Here is a 22,467-nt window from a genome sequence, read left to right as displayed (position 1 = left end):
TAAAATTGTTTAAAAATCATCCTTCTACAGTTTTGGTCTGATTTCAATATAACTTGGCACACAAGTAATACACTAAGAACAAAAAGGTTTTGTCAATGATCATTATTCTACTTATTGCTGTTTAAATTTAATCCCGCTGTTTAAGTCTTTCTTTCCTTTGCTAAAAGTTAAAAAGAGCTTCAGTCTCGACAGAGATTTTGGTTTTAATATGTGTTAGGTGAATGTGTAACATTGTTCTAAAATTTATTTGATGCCTAAAATTATAATTCCATCATAAAACAGACAGGGAGTATTGGGGAGTAGGGTCAACATTTTTTCAATTAAGTGTAAAATAATTTTTCTGGCTGAACATATGATACTACATGCCTGTATATATTTGTATATTCTTGCCTTTTAATAGTTGAAATTTTTTTTTTATTTCTTCAGGTTATTGTTTTTTCTTCCTCAAATATTTCTTTTTCCCCCATAGTTTTATTCTTTACATCTGATGCATAAGCAACCCTTTTCTAAGAATGGTCTTAACTGTAAGCTATAACAGAGACCTAAACAATGTCCCTGAAAATATGCAATAGCTACCATGGGCAGTTTAAAACCTGGTAGTTAGAATGATCTAACTGTGTCTCGGTACAAGCCCTCACCACAGTTAGAATATGTCCCATATACTTGCAATGTAGCAAATCGGAGCTGATCCGCTCCGAAACAGATTGAAAAATATAAAAGGATTTGCACTGGAAATAACTACCAAATTAATCAAAACAAACCTTTTTGAGATTGCTTATGCCTTTTATCCAGTAAAGAATCCATCTAAAGACGAAATCCAATTAATTTTCTCAACGTTTTTCTCTCGCTTCAAATTTACCTTCCATGTTTACATTCGGAACTCTCTAGATTGTTCTTAGTAAATGCACTGAGTTATAGTGAGTACGAGTTATCGCCCATGTTTCTTTTGCTACATTACGAATACACGGAACGAATTCTATCGTTAAACCGGGGTCCGTAGGACAATATCATTTAAAGATAGAACATTCTATCTAAAAACCTGGGGGAGGAAAATAATTTACAGCTACTTTTTGAAACGAATACATAATTATCTCACCAGCATGTTAATGTGCAACAAAGTCGTCAGCATTTTATTTGTCCTTTGAACGAGTGAAACGTTTTGAATGGCACTCTTATCGATGAATTTTACACTTAACCAAGATATCTTCTCAGATCTAGCTATATTTACCCACCGTTTCATCGTAAAACCGGAAGTGCGAGTTCGTAAATTTGAAATCTCATCCCCGACTCAAATTTGACATCGGAAAGAAAAAAATTGTTTTATTTTTTTCTGAAAATTCAAAACCTTGAGCGGAGGGTTTGTAAAACTGAAAATAAAATAAATCCTGGCCTTAAATATGTAATTAGATCATTAGCATATTAACCAGGAGCAAAGGATAAGACGTTCAAAGAATTCATGCATTTCACTATATAATCATTAGAGCCCCACCCTAAAACAAGAACCCCTGACCCTGGGGCCATAAAATTCAAAATTTTGGTAGAGGCACTCTTGCTTATCATAACTATGTACTTAATTAGTTTATTTAATACCCAGGAGCAGAGAAGAAGATTTTCAAAGAATTCATGTATTTTCACTATATAATCAATAGAGCCCCGCCCTAACACCAGAACCCCTGACCCTGGGGCCATAAAATTCACAATTTTGGTAGAGGCACTCTTGCTCATCATAACTATGTACTTAGTTGGTTTATTTAATACCCAGGAGCAGAGAAGAAGATTTTCAAAGAAATAATGCATTTTCAATAACTTCTTATTTAGCCCCACCCTAGCACTAGAACCCCTGACCCCAGGGCCATGAATTTCACAATTTTGGTAGAGGACTCATTGCTGATTACAATCATGCAAACAGTTTGACTGCTTGATGTCCAGGAGTAAAGAAGAAGATTTTTAAAGATTGCATTAATTTTAGTGGTTTTGGCCCCACCCCTCAGGCCCCAGGGGGGCAGGGATCATGAAATTCACAATTTTTGTTCCCCTTCACCCATAGATGCTTTGTGCCAAATTTGGTTGAAATTGGTTCAGTGGTTGCAGAGAAGAAGCTGAAAATGTTCAAATGTTAACGCACGACGAACGACGCACGACGCACGACGACGGACGAAAACAGATAGCAATAGGTCACCTGAGTTTACTCAGGTGACCTAAAAATCATGTCCTCCAGAAAATTCGAACTTTCAAACTCCAGTACCATATTTGTTTATTTAATCGCAATACTTTTTTCTCAAAACAAAAAAATTTAAATCAATGGAAATAAGTGAATTTACATGAGTTTATCAGCTCTAACTCACCAGTGGGTGGGAGCATGCCACTTCTAATGAATCCAAGGCCTCCAAGAGGGTTCTCTCTGCTTCATTTTGTAAGTACTCAAAAGACGCCTCCTAATGAAATAAAAATAAAAACATAAAATTTTTGTCAGTGCAGTGCTTCTTAATTAAGGCATGTTTTTGTAGGAAACCAAAACACAACAGTTCAGAGATCTCATACAAAAATAAATGATATACATCTTTGACAAAAAACCCTGAGTTCACTGGATTTTTTGCTTATTGTAGAATTTTAAATATAGAGGAGGAAAATAAAGAAGTGCAAGATGCATGTACACAAAATGGTACAGATCAGACAATATCTTGTAACTGTTCTTGCATCAAAACAAATTCATATTTCTCTTTGAAAAGAATAACTTTTTCTGTGCCTATTCATTGTGTGCAACGTTACCTTGGTGACAAGGTCAGAGTGCCGGATGATGACCCTCACAAAGAATCTGTAATCCGTCACTTCCTGTCCTGCTGCCACCTGTTGGACAATAAACAGATAAGTTTATAATGCAGGTAACCAAGATATTGATTGTCCAGACAATTAATAAGAACATTTAGAAGGCAATTTACAGAGTTATGTCCCTTTTAAGATTGTTGGATACAATCAACATTGTACAAAGTCTGCAACATTATGCGATTTTTCAATCAACTTTATTTTCCCACAAATTTCAATCTGTAAAGCAACAAGCTTAAAATAATATGATTTCGATAAGATAAGACATATTTACATTTTTTGTATTAACTAATTTTCAAACATTTGAATTGTTTACACATGAGGTAGGCATTTATATGAATATTTGAAACTGTAAGAGTTCTCTCCCTTTAATCAGAACTGAATTTAATTCTACATGTACCTTAGCTTTTCCCAGATACAGATGCATCTTGTAATTGTTGGTCTGTATGGCTTCCAGGTCAAAGTTCCTCAGTCTGTTAATCTCCAGCTGGAAGGCCAGGGCGGGCTCTAAATGTCGGTAAATCCTGTCCTCTCCAAACTAAAAAATAAACAATAGTTTTTACAATTCTCTGTAGAGTTTTCATAAAAAATAGAGATATACAAGCATATGAAAACTTTGCTTCTATTTTCTATTTACAACTGTCTTTTTTAAGTAAATTACTCTTTCTATTATCATGTAGTGCTATACTTACATCAAACTTGGCACGATATGTGAAGTATTTTGGTGAACTTCTCTGAAAGAGTAATAAAATACAAACTAATATTATGTATATACTACACATATTGCAGTGCTTTCAAAAAAAAATCTGTACTGAAATTTTTACACAAATTACTTTAAGTTTAATCACATTGAAAACATTCATTTTGAGACTTACCCTACAGTAGACTAGGAAGGTGATTCTTCTGATGGCCTTCTCACACAAATATTGCTCCTAAAAATATCACAAAACACAACATTCAATTAGCTTAAATTAAACTCAAAATAGATGTATAACAGAAAATTGCAGCTTTAAAAATTTTGTGATTTAAGTCCATACCCTCTCTTTACAAAAATCCTGGAACTTGACAGCCAGGGCATTGTCGTCATACTTCTCCTTTTTGCTGAATTTAATTCCTACGTTGATGATATGAATAGGTTCATCTGGATCTGAAGAACTCTGTAAAAAAAAATAATCAACATTGGTTCTCTGGCACCTTTAATGGATAATTTACATCATTTATTAGGCACACCATGAGGGGTTTCATAGAGTAAGATGTTGTACTGATACATACGCAGCAGGTGATGGCAAGCTAGTAAATTTTTAAAAAGCCCTTTTAAACTTTTTTTCATTTCTGCTTGTTTTTTTTTTGTTTATATCAGAAGGTACAATAAGTTACACTGACATGTAGAGAGATGGAGACTTTTAAAAAACTTTTTCCTTTCTGTTCATTTTTTTTTCTATCAAAAGGTACAGGAATGTACACTGACATGTAGAGAGATGGAGTCCTCATTGCCGGCTGGACTCTTGGCCAGTATAGTGGGACTGCTGGGTGGGCTGTCTGACTCCACCGTAAAGCACTCCAACACCTGCTCAAAGTGGCTAGAAATAGAGCATTTTTAAAATAAATAATCTTTTATGAAATGAAACATTTTGAAACGGTGCTGACTTATCAGATTTATATATAATATCAAGAGGAGATTTTCTTTTCAGTCTCCAGCATTTAGTCAAACACTAATCACATTTCGAATTCTGCCATGGAGTTGAATGAGGCCATGATGCCCATTCTCTGACAGGTGAGGGGTTCCTCTAGCTGATCGATGTGGGCCTCAGGGTCAGACAGACCGGACACCTTGTCACTGCTGTCATAGCGCATCACCATCAGCCTGAAAATTAACAAAACAATCCACTGGTTTTAATTGGTTTACAGTTATAATCAAGTATAAAATAGATACTGTAAACCAACTTTTATTCGCGACAACTTTATTTCGCAATTTTCCGGGATAAACTAGTTCACGACGATTAATTTTAGCAATCAAACCTATTTAGGGTCTCTTGTTAATAGACACATAGACTTTAAGAACCAGTTTGCAGCAAGAAATATTTGCGATAATGAAGCTTTTGGGAACTTTGCGAAAATTTCTCGCACGCGAATAAAAGTTGGTTTATAGTACCCCCTTGCTCTTAGTAATGTACATTGTGCAAGAAATAGTATACTTTTTGCTTAAATGACCAGAAAACAGAAAAATTTAATGCTGAATACCCATTCACTATTTTTAAAATTTATTTTTATCTAAATATTTTTATTATTCATTTTGACTTGTCTACATGTCTTCATTATCTTTTACCTGTTGGGGTGTGACCTGGGGAGGAGGAACCTGAATTCCACCATTGACATGTCCCCGTTCAGTTCTCTGTGCTGGAGACAGTTCACCTCATAAGCAATGTGGGCTCTCCTTATGTACACCTATAGAATATTAAAGCATTTACAAAATCTGTTTATTCAAAGTGCAGTGAGAAGAAAAAATCCTTTAAGGATATCTGATCCTCAGCCAAGAAGGATAACTCTATAAATTAATATTAATTTAAAATGTATCAAAATGAAGCTTGAAAATGAAATTTTTTCATGCAATAATTTTCATTTTATTCATCTTCATAAGATTCAAGGTTTTTGGAAGTCTAAGAAAAGGTCTTATAAAAGTTGACATTTGAATGTACCCAGTAAAAGGAAAAAAATTAATACAGTTCTAAAGAAATAAGATTTTCTTGAAAGTTCTCAGACTCTCATGCTAAGAGAGATAACTCTCAACTACATAATTAATTACTATTTAATATAAAATTGTCAAGTTTAAGGGTCAAATTTGTCAGATTTTTTATAGCAAAATTGTAAAACATCATTTGAATTTCTTTTAAGAAGTCATAATCTTTAAAGCAAAATTTCATGTGATTGACCAGAAGAATAAAGAACCTTAAAATAAAGAAATGAAGAAAAGACTTTCTCAGAAACCTGGTGTAAACTTGAGACTGGGTTCATGAAACTGTCAAAATGAAAATCAATTCTTGACACTGCCTTGTTCTCACCTCTAAGGCAGCAGATCTGACCAGGTTGTTAGTGTGCCAGAAGAATTCCTGTAGGATGTCATAAATGGCAGTCTCTGAATGGATGATTTTCTGAAGACACAAATTAATAGTCAATTATTGAATTATTTCCAATAACCCTTGAACTCTCTTCTATATGGTGCATTATTTTTTTTACATATGGAAATAAATACGGTTATCATCGGTTATGTATATACTTGGAATGGGATAGAATTCTTGATTGTGATTGTAACTAAATAGTGGCTTTAAAGTTCTAAAACAGAACATTTTCTGACTGCTGCGTCTGTAGTAGACTTTATAAATAACTGATTCTCTAACTTAAAGCCCATTTGTAGACTATTTTACAAATTTTCATGAACTGTTATATAGAATACTGAAAATTGTGTAACAAACACAACAAATCTAAACCAAGACGTTCACAAAAAATTTTCATGCAAAACACTAAGTATGGAAAAAACAAAAGAATGAATTCCAGAGAATCTACAATTTTTTTTATAACCTTGAAAGCTTACGTCATACAAGAAATCCAAATAAGCCTTTCTCTTCTAAATACATGTACAAAAAAGTTTTAACATTGAACTAGAAGACATGGGATTAAATTTGTTTAATTCTTAATTTTTACTTTCCAGTGCTGTTTTTTTTCTGTTGACTGACAAAAACATAAATATGTTAATTAAGATATAAAGGTTGTGAGAGAAATTTGTCTGAAGTGTAGATTTTCGAATGTTAAAATGAAAAGATAGGAAAAATCTACCAGACCTGTAGATTTTCAGGATTGAATTCTGGTCCATACATATCAATGGCCGACAGAAAGATGGATTCCATCTGGTTATGTCGAAGTTCATAAGGGGGTGTGTGAGCTGCTATCAACACCTAAAACAAATGATAAAATCAAATTATACACAATACAGCAAAATTCGTTTAGTATGAACACAGATATTGCAAATTTGTGAATATAGCAAAGTTATCTAGAATACCCAGCTGTTTAACTTAAACGAATTTCTTACACATATATAATGAATTACGAATATAGCGAAGTAATTTCACAGGTTCCAGTTCGTTATCACTGAGTTTTACTATATACACATATTACAGTTCATTGTACATTTATCATGGTATTAAACAAAATATCCACTTTAAAACATACTTTTGTGAATGGGGAAAAATTGCATAAAAATTGCATCACCTAAAAATACCTTGATCCACTCCTATGTTTTTTCAGAGATCTAGTAGGCAGTGAGATTGATATGCATATAAAAATGACGGTTTTGTATGATTATAATGACAGTGTTTATAGAGGCATTGTAATACCTGTCTAGCCCTGAGAGCTACTTTAGCATTCTCTGCATTGTTCAGTGTGGTGAGCTCAGTCAGTATGCCCTATGGAGGCCAGCTCATCGGTCAGACCCGCTTCTTTCTTGCACAAGTGGTCCTATAATAAATATATCAAAATTATCAGATTTTTTTTGCTGGAATTCTAAAATCCCCTTATTCTCTCATTACTATAGCATCATTTGATTAAATAAAAAAAAATTCTAATTAATTTGGAACTATGAACTGAGTCAGCAGTTATTTTGTAATTTTTCATTGAGAAAATTATACTTTAAAAAAAACCCAAACTATTATTAAACTGAAGGAATTCTGTATTGAGAATTTTTTTTTTTTTTTTTTACAATTTTTTTTCTTAAAGTCGACGATTCTTACGATGAGCATGGTGATGAGGATGTTTTTCTTCTGTACGGCCAGATGAGAGAAGATGCTACCAGCCACTGCAGACATGTCCTTGGTCTTAGATATCAGCTGAGCTATACACTTGTCATAGTGACCTGACAAAAGGAAATACAGTAATCAAAATACATGTACCTTATAAATTGTTAATAATATAAAAGTTATCACTTTTCTCCTTGCTAACATAATGATCACAGGCGCTTGACGTTTTTAACCTTTCTATTTATAAATAAAAATTTTCCCTACTATAATAATAACCGGCGCTTGACGTTTTTAACCTTTCTATTTATAAATAAAAATTTTCCCTACTATAATAATAACCGGCGCTTGACGTTTTTAACCTTTCTATTTATAAATAAAAATTTTCCCTACTATAATAATAACCAAGGTCGGACACGTAGCCATCTTGGATTTTTTTCAGGTCAGCTACCTCACCTCGATTTTTAGTCTACAATATGTTTAAAATAAACAGATACAACCTTTTCCTTAGAGTACTTACCTTAACTATGCCTCCACTTGTGGGCAATCCACCTCAAACCACATTAAACCCTCTCTAATCTTTAAAATATCGCTTTATACTCAGTCTACTGCTACCGACTCGGTAAAAATTTGGAAAAGGGAGGCCGGAAGTTTATGTTAGAACGTCATAATCCGGGAAAGCCCTTTTCTGATTGGTTGATATCTTAAGAGTTATAAATATTAAACTTGCGGTAATATTTGAAATAGAAAACAAACTATTTGCATCATGTAAATCTATAGCATGAAAAATAAAATACACACAAAATAATGGAGCTTGAACAGTTTTACTGGTATGTATGTAACCAGGGTTATGTATTATTTACTGCCTTTAATTACTATACTTGCGCTGCGTATATGTGAGAATGTGGTGTGAAAGACTTTGTGTGAATGAGGTTGTTGTTATTTTTAGACACTAGACGGACAGTCACATGACTTTATCCTATTCACCAAATTCCCGCTTTCACGCACTAACATCGGGCACTCTGAGCCTAGCCGTTGAATTGGTTAGATGTGTACTCTACTCTATAGTCAATAACAGATAGTAATATTTGTAATTCCTGTGTGTGTCCCGGTAAGAATCTATTCTAAAGTAAAGTCTATTATGTTTTAATTATCTGTCTAAATGTCTGTCTATGTGTCGTCTATATGTTGTGTGTAATTGTAATATTTCAGGTTTTTGACGTCTTATTTCAACATTAATAAATATAATATTGAACCTGAACCAGATTGTTAGTTCTGATGTTTTACCACTGGCTACAAATGGCGCCCACGTAATTCTAATAAACCGGGACATCACACCAAAGCTTTATTTCCTTGGAATCTCAATCCCCGGGGGACGGACTTATTGAGACGAGGACCGTGGCTGAGACGAGCCGGAGCGGTTACTTCTATTTTCACGCCAGTACCTATACCATGGAAACCCATATGAAGAGGTGATTCTGTGTGTGTTTGTGCCTGTGCGTTTATATTCCGTTATTACCAAGGAACGACAGAGTGAAAAAGTGTGTCAACTTTACGACGAATTCAGTGTTTCACGAATGGCGGGAATACGCACGGATCCAAAGGCGCGGCGAACCACGTGACCCGCACGAACCACATTGATCCGCGAGGAAACTCGGAACTAAGCAACGAGGCCTCAGGTACTGTGTAATTCAGTGATTACTTATCTGTTCTTATATGATGTGATTATCCTGTGTTGTATTTGTGTCTGTATTTGTGCTGTGAAAGATTGAATTTGTTTTGTCATTTTGTCATCTTCTTGCATAGGGAATTCCCGAGTTTATTTTTAGATCTAAATTCAGAACAAGCTTCCGGAAATTCTTTAAACAGCTGATCGATCAATTTTGTTTTTCGATTTCTTTATTTTCATTTCTGTTTAACATTTGAACTTTATTTTTTTTCTTGGTGTTTATAAAAGCAATATTTTTTTTAAATTCAGGCCTGCTATTTATTTACTTGTAAGGTTATTTGTTTATTTTGTTTTGATTTTTTTTCTGAAAAATTGTAAAGTTTATCATTTCTGTTTTGGAATTGAAATTTATTTGTGTACTTTTGGAAATTGATTATACCGGGAATTAGTTTAAAAAAATCTTGTATTAGAAATTAGGTCAACATTTCTTTGCACTTCCCTTGCATGCTACTAACCTTTGCACTGACATGGCAACTTTGACCTTTAGTGACAGATGATGTGCATGAGTGTTACTTTGTCTGAGTGTGTGTATGTGCTTGCCAATGATATTTTTCATGAGATTTGCATATTGCATATCTGCGCTGCGTTTTTATGAATTGATATAACAGGTGATTACAGGTTACTTGTACTTTATCAAGTTTATTACTAGTAAGTGATACATTTGAGTGACCATTAGTTGAACTTTAGTGTTATTGAAAGTTTGTTTGACTTGTGTAGAAAGTTGAAAAGTCTAAAATGGCAGATAAGGTTGAAGAGTCTAAAAAGGCAGATAAGGTGTCTGAAAAACTCAAGAAGTTACTTGATAAGGCTAAAGAAGAGGGTGGTTCATTGCATGAGGAAAGTAAGTTGGACTTTGCAGGTGTTTCAGAGGCGGATGTTCCAAAAACAAGTACTCCTGTTGTAAGTAAAGATCAAAAGCCATTAATGTTCCCCAATGCTAAAACTTCTGAACCATATCAATTCCCACCCCCTCCCAGTGTACCAGCTGACATTGGTAAAGGTGACCCCTATGGTGAGGTTAAATTTAAGAGTTTCAGTGGTTTACCCCCTCAAAGCAATCCCTTTAAATTAAGTCAAGAAGGGAACACATCCCATTTTTATGAGGTAACACATTCTCAAATCCCTAGAATTCCCCAGTTTTCTGGTGATGAACCCCCACAAAAGGGTGATGTTACTTATAGAGAGTGGCGATATGAGGTTCAGTGTCTTATGAATGATCCTGAAATAAAAGAGACAGTTATTATTCAGAGTATCAGAAGATCTCTGAGGGGTACAGCTAAAACCATGCTTATTCCTCTTGGTGAAAAAGCTAGTGTACAAGAAATACTTGACAAACTAAATATTTTATTTGGTGAAGTGTCAAATAATGCTATGATCATGCAAGAGTTCTTTAATGCATATCAATTTCAGGGTGAGTGTGCAACATCTTTTGGGTGTAGATTAGAAAGCATGTTACAGAATGCAATTGACAATGGTTATTTGAATGAATCATCAAAGAATGATTTACTCCGTCATAAATTCTGGACTTCGTTGAGTTCTGATCGGTTAAAATCACAAACGCGTCATAAGTACGATACGCTTAAGAACTATGATCAGCTTTTACTTGAGATTAGAAGGGTTGAGAAAGAAATTATGATCAACAAAAAGAGTTCAGAAAAGGTGAGTCAAGGTGTTGATAAAAATCCCAGGTTACATCAACATGGTATATCAGTAGAAAGTGAAGCTGAGGAAAGAATTAACAAGAAAATTCAGAATTTACAGACAGAGTTAGAGGGTAAGATTGAGGATAAGTTTAGTCAGATTTTGATGAAACTTGATGCACCTAAAGTTGACTCTAGACAAGATTATAGTAGAGGGAGAGGTAGCTTCAGAGGAAGACAGAGTACTAACCGAGGAAGAGGTGAGTATTTTAAGGGAAATTCTCACAGTAGTGACTCCTCCAGAGGAAGTCGAGGAAACCTGCAAAGAGGTCAGTATAGAGGATATGGTAAGCCCAAGGGACAGTATCATAGTTCAGGGGCAGAGAAGCAGGACCCAAACTTTTAGTGGTCTCTACTAGTGGCCGAGGAGAGACCAGTGTACTCAGAGGTAATGGCCAACAAATTAAATGTGACATGATTGGTGAGTCAAATGAAGTAGAAATTGTGTTACAGGGTGTGACTATGAATGCTTTATTAGACAGTGGGTCTATGATTACAACATTGTCTGATAAAGAGTACAACAATCTTATAGACAAACCAGAGTTGAAAGAGTTGTCTACCCTTGGACTGCAAATATCTGTAGCGGATGGTTCAGTTCTGCAGTACAAAGGTTACATTGAGTGTACAATCAAGTTACTCGATATTAAACTATTTGTTCCAATCGTGATAGTACCAGATACAGAGTTCAACAGACACTGTCCTGTTATTGTTGGAACAAATATTTTGAGAATCTGTAGAGATTATTACTCGCATATGTCCTGTCAGTTACCTGATGCGTGGCAATTGGCTATTGACAGTACACAGTGCAAGTCATATTGTGTCAAGACAACTAGTAAGAAAAACATAACTATAGAACCATATCAGTCGCTTGTTGTCAATGGAATAGCAAGAGGTGTAGACAGAAATATTTCTACTTTAGTGACTGAGAATTCTCATAGTAATGACAGTTATGCAGTGTGTCCGAGAGTTGTCACTTTGTCACAGAATATTGTCAAACCCAAAGTCAAAGTCAAGGTGTGCAATATTTCTGCTAAACCTATTACACTGAGACCCAATTCAATACTTTGTTCTCTACAGGAAGCAAAAGTTATTGAAAGTGTATCTACCCTAAAGGGGAATAACTCTCAGTCAGATAAGGTGAATCCTATAGAGTTAGGTGTGAAAGTAGATAGGACTTCATTATCAGAACCACAGTTTAAAACTGTGAACCAATTACTGACAAGGTATAGTCATGTTTTCTCCAGAGGTCCATTGGATCTAGGGAAGACAGACTTGGTCAAGCATAGTATCAAACTTGAAGATAAGACTCCATTTAAGTTACCTTACAGGAGAATACCTCCTGGTATGTATGATGAAGTGAGACAGCATATCAAAGAAATGCTAGAGGCAGGTGTGATAAGAGAATCCCACAGTAACTATAGTTCTAATGTTGTCTTAGTTAGAAAAACAGACGGTTCTCTTCGCTTTTGTATCGATATGCGTGTTTTGAATTCAAAGACTCGTAAAGATTGTTACATGCTACCACGCTTTGACGATGTCATTGATACACTGAGTGGTGCCAAGTACTTCAGTAAATTAGACTTGCGGTCAGGATACTGGCAGGTGGAGATAGAGGAACAGGACAAACACAAAACAGGTTTCTCAGTAGGTAACTTTGGATTTTACGAATGTAATAGAATGTGTTTTGGCTTGACAAATGCTCCAGCAACGTTTCAAAGACTTATGGAGAAATGCATGGGTGAAATTCATCTCAAAGAGTGTTTGATTTTTCTTGACGATATTTTGATTTTTTCCAAAACTTTCGAGGAACATTGTAAACGTTTAGAAAAAGTGTTTCAGAGATTAGAAGAACATGGCTTAAAACTTAAACCTTCAAAATGTGAATTTTTCAAACAGTCTGTTACATATCTAGGTCATATTATTTCAGAGTCAGGAATTTCCACAGACCCAGAAAAAGTTGCTGCTGTTGCGGAATGGCCAACACCTACCAATGTTAAGGAGCTGAGACAGTTTTTAGGGTTCATCGGCTACTACCGGCGATTTGTGAAGAACTTTGCCAGTATCATTGCTCCACTGAACAACTTATTGAAAGGCCATGAGACCAAGACTAGTAAGAAGCAGAAGGCACTCAGTAAACCAAACTCCAAGAAGAAACCAGTACCATGGATTTGGACAGAAACAGAGGAAAAGGCTTTCCGGGACATCAAGGAAAAATTGACAACACCACCTGTCTTAGGGTATGCAGAATACAACAAGCCTTTTATACTACATACGGATGCCAGTTCCAAAGGCCTGGGAGCAATCCTGTATCAAGTGCAAGGAGGTCAAAAGAGGGTGATTGCGTACGCAAGCAGAGGACTGAGACCCAGTGAGAAGAACTACGCTGCACACAAGCTCGAGTTCTTGGCGCTTAAGTGGGCGGTATGTGATAAGCTACATGACTACCTGTACGGGAATCAGTTTGAGGTAATCACGGACAACAATCCGCTAACTTACATATTCACCAAGGCCAAGCTTGATGCAACAAGCCAGAGATGGGTAGCCAGTCTTACTAATTATAACTTCCAGATTTCATACAGAAGTGGAAACTTAAATGCAGATGCTGATGGTCTATCCAGGAAACCAGTGGTTTTTAAGGACACGGTTAAGGCTCTTTGTAATGCTGCTTCAGTACAAATACCATGTTGCCAGAGTGTTTCCGAGGAAGATGCCCCTCAAGCAGCGGATGAGGAGATTTTCCCCAGCGACACACTCAGCAGTCATGATTGGATAGAAGAACAATCCAGAGATCAAGCCATCAACAGAGTTCTACAGATCCTGAAAAGCGATTTCCGACCCAGGGGAGGAAATATATGGAAAGAATCTCCAGATGTTCAAAGATATATGAGAGTCTTGAAGAAGTTGCAAGTGGTAGATGGAGTTCTTTGTAAAACCGCTTTCCAGGATGGTAAGAGATCTTATCAGTTAGTAGTCCCAGAGAATTTTAGATCAGTCGCATTACAGGGAATACATGATGATGTTGGACATCCAGGAAAAGATAAAACCCTTTGGTTAGCCAGACAGAGATTTTATTGGCCAGGCATGGAGAACGAAATCACTAGGAAGATAGAGACCTGTAATAGATGCATATGTAGTAAAACACCTGTGAGACCTGCAGCAGAACTTATACCGATTGTGACAACAAGACCCATGGAGTTAGTTTGCATAGATTTTCTGAGTTTAGAACAATCCAAAGGAGGCTTCGAGAGTATTTTAGTCATAACGGATCACTTTACCAGATTCGCTCAAGCCATTCCATGTAAAAATCAAACTGCTCATACTACAGCTAAAGCTTTATTTGATAACTTCTTTCTACATTACAGCTTTCCTGAGAAATTACACAGTGACCAAGGACGTAACTTTGAGTCAAAAGTAATCCAAGAACTCTGCAAACTCCTAGGAATAAAGAAAACAAGGACTACGCCGTACCACCCGATGGGAAATGGCTCAGCTGAGCGATTCAACCAAACACTCATCAAAATGCTCTCAACACTCAACGAGAAGCAGAAGTCAGACTGGAAATCCCATGTTGCTCCACTTGTTCAAGCCTACAATGCGACCAGAAATGATGCAACGGGATACACTCCACACTACCTGATGTTCGGTTGGCATCCTAAGCTTCCCATAGATGTATTCTTTGGTATGGACTTGGAACACGAGAAAGGAGATCACCATGGTTATGTTGAGAAACTTAAGGACAGGATGGTGTCAGCATATAGACATGCCTCTCAAGAAGCTAGGAGAATATCTGACAAGAACAAGAATAAGTATGACCAGAGAGTGAGGTTCTGTAAGCTGGAGATTGGAGACAGAGTCCTTGTGCGGAAAGTAGGATTAAAGGGAAAGAATAAACTAGCAGACAGATGGGATTCAGAAGTTTATGTTATCACAGAAATTCCCAATCCCGAGATCCCTGTTTTCAGAGTGAAGAGTACATCAGGACGAGCCACAAAGACACTGCACAGAAATATGCTGCTACCATTTAACCAGATACCAGCATGTGACATTGATGAACCTGTTGTTTATAGGACACCTGTGACAAGGAGGAACAAGAAGCCTAAGAATTCTGATGAACTTCCGGAGTCCGATTCTGAGAGTTCGGATGATGAAGTAACAATTGAAGTGAAATCAAGGATACCCAGAAGTAGAGATGAGTTCAGCAAAGAATCATCAGATCAACACAGTGTATCAAGATCTAAAGTTTCTAGTGTATCAGATGGTACTAATCAAAATATTTCTTCATTTCAGAATTCAAGTCCTTCCTTTCAGAGTGTGAGTTCTCCCAGACAGTCAGGTTACACCAGTGAGTCAGACAGCAGTAGTACCAGAGCTTCTGTGAGCGGTCCACATAGTCAGTTTATTTCAGACCAATCACAGTCGCCTTTACCGATTTTGCCGAGACGGTCGACCAGAATGAAAAAATTCCCAGATCGGTATGGGGAATGGATAATGTAAACGGTTTTTTATGATATTGCTTTATGCCTAGAACCGATTTTTATGCTGAAAACTGCTTTTATGCCCAAATGTTTTTATGATGCAGTTTACCCGGGATTTTAATAAATTAAAATAAAAATTTAAAAAAAAAAAATATTATAATAATGACCATATTCATTATTCCCCTAATCCTTAAACTCATTGTATATAATAATTTGTGTCTAGTGTTTATGGGATTAGCTCTTAAAAGTTGTAAAACTTTAATGAGGTGTATTGAGGTACGTGTAAATAGTTTCATGACTTGTGTGTCATACGGAGTATGGAGGAATTCATTGGTCAGGTATTCCTACATTGATTGGTACATTTGTATATTATGTGTCTTGTTGATGTTTGAAGTTTGATGGTCATTGATGAGGTTTTAATTTAATTACTTGATTTCATGGTGGTGAGTTGTATCAGGTAAATTGGTTTTTATTTATATTTCATGGTTACTATTATTGTACATACTTCTTTGGAAATGTCAGGAGCCATTTCAACGAAGAGGGGGAGTATGTAACCAGGGTTATGTATTATTTACTGCCTTTAATTACTATACTTGCGCTGCGTATATGTGAGAATGTGGTGTGAAAGACTTTGTGTGAATGAGGTTGTTGTTATTTTTAGACACTAGACGGACAGTCACATGACTTTATCCTATTCACCAAATTCCCGCTTTCACGCACTAACATCGGGCACTCTGAGCCTAGCCGTTGAATTGGTTAGATGTGTACTCTACTCTATAGTCAATAACAGATAGTAATATTTGTAATTCCTGTGTGTGTCCCGGTAAGAATCTATTCTAAAGTAAAGTCTATTATGTTTTAATTATCTGTCTAAATGTCTGTCTATGTGTCGTCTATATGTTGTGTGTAATTGTAATATTTCAGGTTTTTGACGTCTTATTTCAACATTAATAAATATAATATTGAACCTGAACCAGATTGTTAGTTCTGATGTTTTACCACTGGCTACATGTATCATATAAATACCTTAGTAATCAATCAAATTTAAGCAGAGGAAATTCTCATTTACATAATAACATCAACTTCCGGCCTCCCTTTTCTAAGTTTTTACCGAGTCGGTAGCAGTAGACTGAGTATGAAGCGATATTTTAGAGATTAGAGAGGGTTTAATGTGGTTTGAGGTGGATTGCCCACAAGTGGAGGCATAGTTAAGGTAAGTACTCTAAGGAAAAGGTTGTATCTGTTTATTTTAAACATATTGTAGACTAAAAATATTGAGGTGAGGTAGCTGACCTGAAAAAAATCCAAGATGGCTACGTGTCCGACCTTGGTTATTATTATAGTAGGGAAAATTTTTATTTATAAATAGAAAGGTTAAAAACGTCAAGCGCCTGTGATAATGATTTGATTCACACAAGAATAATTATCATGGTTTATTAAAAAGTATCATAAATTCACTTATAACAAACTTCCAGTTTTATCCATTAAGATAACATTACGTTTTAAAGTCATAGTAATGAAAACAATTATGCTCTAAGAATACATTAATTAAAAGCGTATTCACTTAAAAAGTGTGTCCTACTGTAATATATACTTTAAATGATAACCATCATCCAATGAGTAACTCTTTAATTAACTAAGGATGACTGATACCTGAAACATAGAGAAATAATATTACAATACATAAATGATTAGTTATCTCCTCCCCCGGGGACAAGTTTTTTAGGCACTAATAAAACTTAAAAGGTCTGTATAAGTCAAATATCAAATTACATAATGTTTCATATCACAACTGTACTTCAGTCACTAGTAATTAAAGATCAATTGAACTGTCCAATAATCAGTTATTCTCTGCAGAATCCATGGAATCCTGTCTAGTATTGCGGCGTGGTCTTCCAGGCGTCAACATCTCTTTCTTTCCAGTTGCATTGTGCGGCTGAAGACGAGCCAGAGCGCGGGGTAAACGTGTGACCTTCGGTTTGTCTTCATGTTCTGTCGGAGGAGCGACTTCGACCTTGTCCGTCAATAGTCGTCTTGGCGATAAATGTGACTTAGCGGTTGATTTTGGGGTCACGACCGCAGGTGAGACCTCTCCAGATTTAGCAGGTGAACCATGGTTAACAGGTGGTGGAACAGAAGGGCCATCCATCCTGGGAGTCACATGCGAAGGTTGTGGTGTGCTACATTTCAATGGATTTAGAGTCAATGTTTTCTGAGTCGAGGATGAACCATCTGTAACAGTCTTTTCTGAAGGTTGTGGCATTCTCAGCATCGTTTCAATCCCGCTGGGTGAATTGCTGTTAAACGGGGTGAATTTCCTCAGATGTTGGTGATTTCTTAGCGTCACCCTTCCTGTGCCATCTACACGTACAACATACTGATGGTATTGGCGGACCTCAACAACAACTCCCGTACGTTCCCATCTCCTTGGGTGGTTGCCCATTAAATTTTGGATATACACATGGTCTCCAACCTGCAGTGGTGGTAGCTGATGGGTATGCTCATTCCATCTTTCATGCTCTCTTGAGTGGCGTTTGGCAAGAGCTAACTCTCTACTCGACATCAGTTCCTTCCATGTATCATGAGGCGAATATCTACCCATTACGATTGGTACAGCATCTCTGATCGGACGACCGAACAGGATCATGGCTGGAGATGCCTTCGTCTCTGGATCAATGGAGTTCCTGTATATAAGTAAAGCCCTCTGAAACTTATCCACGTCTAAGGAACCATTGGCTGTGATGTTGTCCGCAAGCATACGTTTTACCATCTTCACTGCAACTTCAGCTCTGCAGTTGGCATGTGGATTTGCAACTGATGAGATTCTATGTCTGACTCCCCAGGCTTTCAGGAATTCCTGTGTCTTTCCAGCTGTATACTGAGGACCTCCATCTGATGTTAATTCCTCTGGGATACCAAATGTGACAAACGTCTCACGAAGGCGCTTCACCAGTCCATCCGCTCCAGACTCCGATCTGTATACCATGGGCCAGTTGGAGTACCTGTCCACGACGACAACATAATCCTTGCTGTTGTAGGTGAAGTAGTCGCTGCAAATCTTCTGGAAAGGATATTCAGGAGGAACTATATCAGTAGGTGGCTGCATGGGGTTTGACTTAGCCATCTGGTGACAATGTCCACATTGGTCCCTCGTCCTGGCAATATCCACCGTGATATCTGGCCAATACACTGAGTCCATGGCTCTGGCACGCATCGACGAGACTCCTTGGTGTGCTGCATGAAGTGCATTGAGTACTGGTTTACGTAAGGCAGGTGGAATGACTATACGCTGTCCCAAGAGAACCACACCATCAACAGAGCATAGACTGCCAGAAAAACGATGAAATGGGCGCAACTCCAGTGGCAAATCCCTATAATCCTCTGGGAACCCTTCTTCTATCTGCTGAAGCAGGCTAATGTACGTAGGATCTGATGCTGTGGCTTCACGTACCATATCCCAAGTTACAACCATGATGTTGGCATTTAATGCAGTTGTAGCGGCAGCAACTGTGGAGGTATCATCAGCTTGATCTCGATCCTCAGTAGGTAGGCCAAAACTGGTGGGTGTATCACGACAACTGGCAGAGCAACTGTCAAGGGACTCGTCTACTGTGGCATCACCAGGTAATACCAGTCGATCTGGGGGGCAAGCTGGATGTCTGGAAGCTGCATCCGGACCAAGGTTCTTCTTCCCAGGTACATGAACCACTGTAAACTTGTATCCAAGGGTCTTTTCTTTCAAGTTAAGGAGACGTCTGTTATCTATCTCAGTGAGTGATCGGTCGTTCAATATCTGGAGTAGTGGTTTATGGTCAGTGGCGACAATGAGATCTTCGCATCCGAGCACATAGTATCTTGTCTGGTGGAGTGCGTACACAACAGCTAAGGCTTCGCCTTCGATTGGAGCGTATCTACTTTCTGCTGGGTGGGTGAATCTACTGCCGACCAAACAAAGCTTCCATCCGTCATTACAGCATGCTGGGGTCTTACTGGCACAGCTGCAATACTTCTGCATCATGAAGAAGCCAATACCATCAATGGACCAGTCTGTGGCTAGACAGGTCATGCGTGCTGGGTCAAACAGACGAACACCTTCCTTCATCTCCTGGATAATGACCTCTTTGGACTTTGTAAATAGTTCATCTAGCTCATCCGTCCAATGGAATGGTGTAGATGGTTTCAATAGAGCTCGGAACGGTTTCATCTGTTTAGTCATGGCAAACGCGTAGGCACCTTGGTTGACCAATCCAAACCATGCTCTTGCACCGGTAATGTCGGATGGTGTGGGAAAGTTGCTGATTGCATCTAGGAACTTCGTGCTTGGTCGTATATTTGTAGGAGTAATTGTGAGTCCAGCAAAATCTACAATATCTTGAGCAAACTGGAACTTCTTCGGGTTGAGGGTAATACCATTCCGAGCACAGAGGTCTAACCATTCGCACGTCTGGAAGAATGCTGCTTTAACAGAATCTGCCCACATACAAGTGTCATCCACGCATTTGACCTTGTTCTTGAAGTCCATAATGACAGCATCAAATCGTTGGTTGTAAGCATCTCCGCTGGCCATAAATCCCTGTGGAGCTACCTTGTATCTGTACCGTCCCCATGGTGTGATAAAAGTGGTAAAGTGACGGTCCTCCTCTCGAATAGGTACAGAGTGGTATCCATTCCAAGCGTCAGTAACGGTCTTCTTCATACCTTGAGGTACCCTGTCTGCTAGATGAAACGGACTCGGTACATGATGGGTCTGGCGTACGGAGTGACGGTTTTGTGGTTGAAGATCTACCGTCCTTCTGGGCGTACCATCAGCTTTACCTGTAACTACCATCCTGGAACACCAAGTTGTAGGGGTATTCTGGCTAACTTTCTCCAAGACTCCAATCCTTACGTCTCTCTCCAGGTCAGCATAGACTTTATCCTGCCAATGGATGGGTACCAGTGCTGGCTTGTGAACAGCAACTGGTCTGGCATCAGGATCTATGTGAAGCTTAAGGGGCTCACAGTTCATCAGCGGTAAAGGTTGATGTTCACATACATTAAAAGTTGTAGCACCATAGTAATCAAGTAGCCATTCCTTTAATGCATCCACATTTTCTTCAGTGGCGTCCAAGCCTGGTGGTAGTGTTGTTGGTAGTGGAGGTGGATTAGGCTGACGTCTAGGACAGGAGCAGGTAGTCTCATCTTCTACAGAAGCAAAACTCTCTGATGTGTCTATGGGATGGTTTGGGAAGTCTGCATGAATTATTCCAAGAGAAACCAGTGCCTCCCTGCAGATGAAAGCTTTTTCCATGACATCAGATACATAACATAATATGCGTGTAGATTTGGAACCATCTCTGACCTTCACATCAACTGCAACCGCTCCAATAACCCCAAGGTTTTCTTTGATGGCACCTCGCATAACGAGCTTTACTGGAATTAGGTCCTTTCTGGTAATTCCCAGGTTGTTGGCTGTCTGTAATGGGATAATCGTACTCTGGCATCCGGTGTCAGCTACCATGGTCAGTTGTATCGTTTTGAGCCTTGTAACATCTTTGATGGGATGTCCAAATGACGCATGGTCCTCGGCCAAAGGTGTCATATTAACCAGTAGCATCGGATGAGGTTTGGACGGCCTAGCTATCCATTTTCCTTCGAAGATGTGATGTTCAAGACGTGCTGTATTCTGATATTGTTCTGATGTGGTACATAGCTGGTCGTAGACATAACCAACCTTGTCGTCAGCATCTTTCGTTGGTTCCTGTGATGGTCCCTGATTGCGGAGTTTCTGTCCTCGTCCCTGTGTACAAGCCCTTGACGATGAATCACGATGTCCCCAGGCACCACACGTTGAACACTTGCTGCATGACTTGGTATAATGACCCTTAACTTTACACTTGGCACATGTAGATGTCCAGGCCTCGCAACTTCTTTGTCTGGCTCGACGATCGTTTCTTTGTCCATGGGCAGGGCCACCACATGCCCAGCACTTGCCTCCAGGTCCTTGTACTGATTTTTGGCTATGGGTCGTAGTCGACATCGCACCGGCTGAATCTCCAACTGCACTCCGTGTAACTTTGCCTTGTTCCTTCTGTGCTATGAAGGAAACAGTCTCTTCCAAGGTTCTGTCTGTCTTAGGATCACCAAGCAGGTCAGACAAAATTTCAGGGTCTGCAATTCCTCTAACCAGATTGTCCTTTATGATCTCATCACTGTAGTCATAAATGTGGTTACATCCTTCCTCCTTGCATGTGGCCTTGTACTGACAGAGTGACGCCTGACCTCGGAGACTGGCTAAAAACGTTCTGATGCTGGTACCAGGTGCTTGTGTCATCTTACTGAGCTTAATGCGTTGTACCAATGTGCTCTCATCCTTCACAGCAAGCCGTTTAATGACATTCATCAGGTCTGCCTCTGGCATGTCTGTGATGTTACCTCGTTGGTCGCGCATGACGTCGGTCCGAAGGTCTGAGTCACAGCAGTAGAACAGAGCAGTGGGTATGACGTTTTGGGCAATGGCCATACCCACCTTGTACATCTCCCATTGTCGAGTGAACGCTGACCACTGGTCTGGGTCACATCCAGCAGCTATGGTGGGTGGGTCCAACTTCAGTTTGGGAGCCGCGGCAGCTGCTGGCTGGGCCTGTGGCTGGTGAACAGTCCTATCATGGATCTGGAGGGCTGCCGTCATCGCTGCGGCAAAAGCTGCATCCAGGTCCTGAGACTGCCAATCACATCCAAATACAGGGCACTCTAACGTTGGCATGTTGGGGATTATATTTTGTACCAAAATTGTCAATAATTGGTTTATTTCTGTTAATTTCCTGTTCTGGAGGCCTGTTCTTCGTCAAATTGTGTAGAACTGGTATCAGTCATAAATGATAACCATCATCCAATGAGTAACTCTTTAATTAACTAAGGATGACTGATACCTGAAACATAGAGAAATAATATTACAATACATAAATGATTAGTTA

The 22,467-nt window shown here is 38.3% G+C and overlaps 2 protein-coding genes across 2 annotated transcripts; one reads left to right on the top strand and one right to left on the bottom strand.

Moving 5' to 3' along the window:
* Positions 1–2,345: 2,345 nt before the first annotated feature.
* On the bottom strand, positions 2,346–7,727 carry LOC134264605 (acetyl-CoA carboxylase-like; the record flags this gene model as incomplete). The annotated part of the gene is made up of 13 exons (XM_062746886.1): positions 7,605–7,727; positions 7,212–7,332; positions 6,660–6,773; positions 5,883–5,972; positions 5,150–5,268; positions 4,544–4,687; positions 4,292–4,403; positions 3,861–3,980; positions 3,699–3,755; positions 3,516–3,557; positions 3,224–3,361; positions 2,770–2,847; positions 2,346–2,435 (listed from the first exon to the last, which is right to left on the bottom strand). Coding segments are annotated over exons 3-13 (1,056 nt in total), but the record flags the coding sequence as incomplete, so codon positions are not given.
* Positions 7,728–10,071: 2,344 nt separating this feature from the next.
* Positions 10,072–11,382, top strand: LOC134264604 (zinc finger CCHC domain-containing protein 18-like). Its single transcript, XM_062746885.1, has one exon. The coding sequence runs from the start codon at positions 10,072–10,074 to the stop codon at positions 11,380–11,382; it is 1,311 nt and encodes a 436-aa protein (XP_062602869.1).
* Positions 11,383–22,467: the final 11,085 nt, after the last annotated feature.

The sequence above is a fragment of the Saccostrea cucullata genome, unplaced genomic scaffold (assembly GCF_032062105.1).
Source record: "Saccostrea cucullata isolate Sc308-1 unplaced genomic scaffold, CSIRO_AGI_Scuc_v1 ctg10512, whole genome shotgun sequence".
NCBI classification, from domain to species: Eukaryota; Metazoa; Mollusca; class Bivalvia; order Ostreida; family Ostreidae; genus Saccostrea; species Saccostrea cuccullata.
Note: the sequence above shows the minus strand (reverse complement) of the source record. Positions and strands in the feature narration are given on the sequence as shown.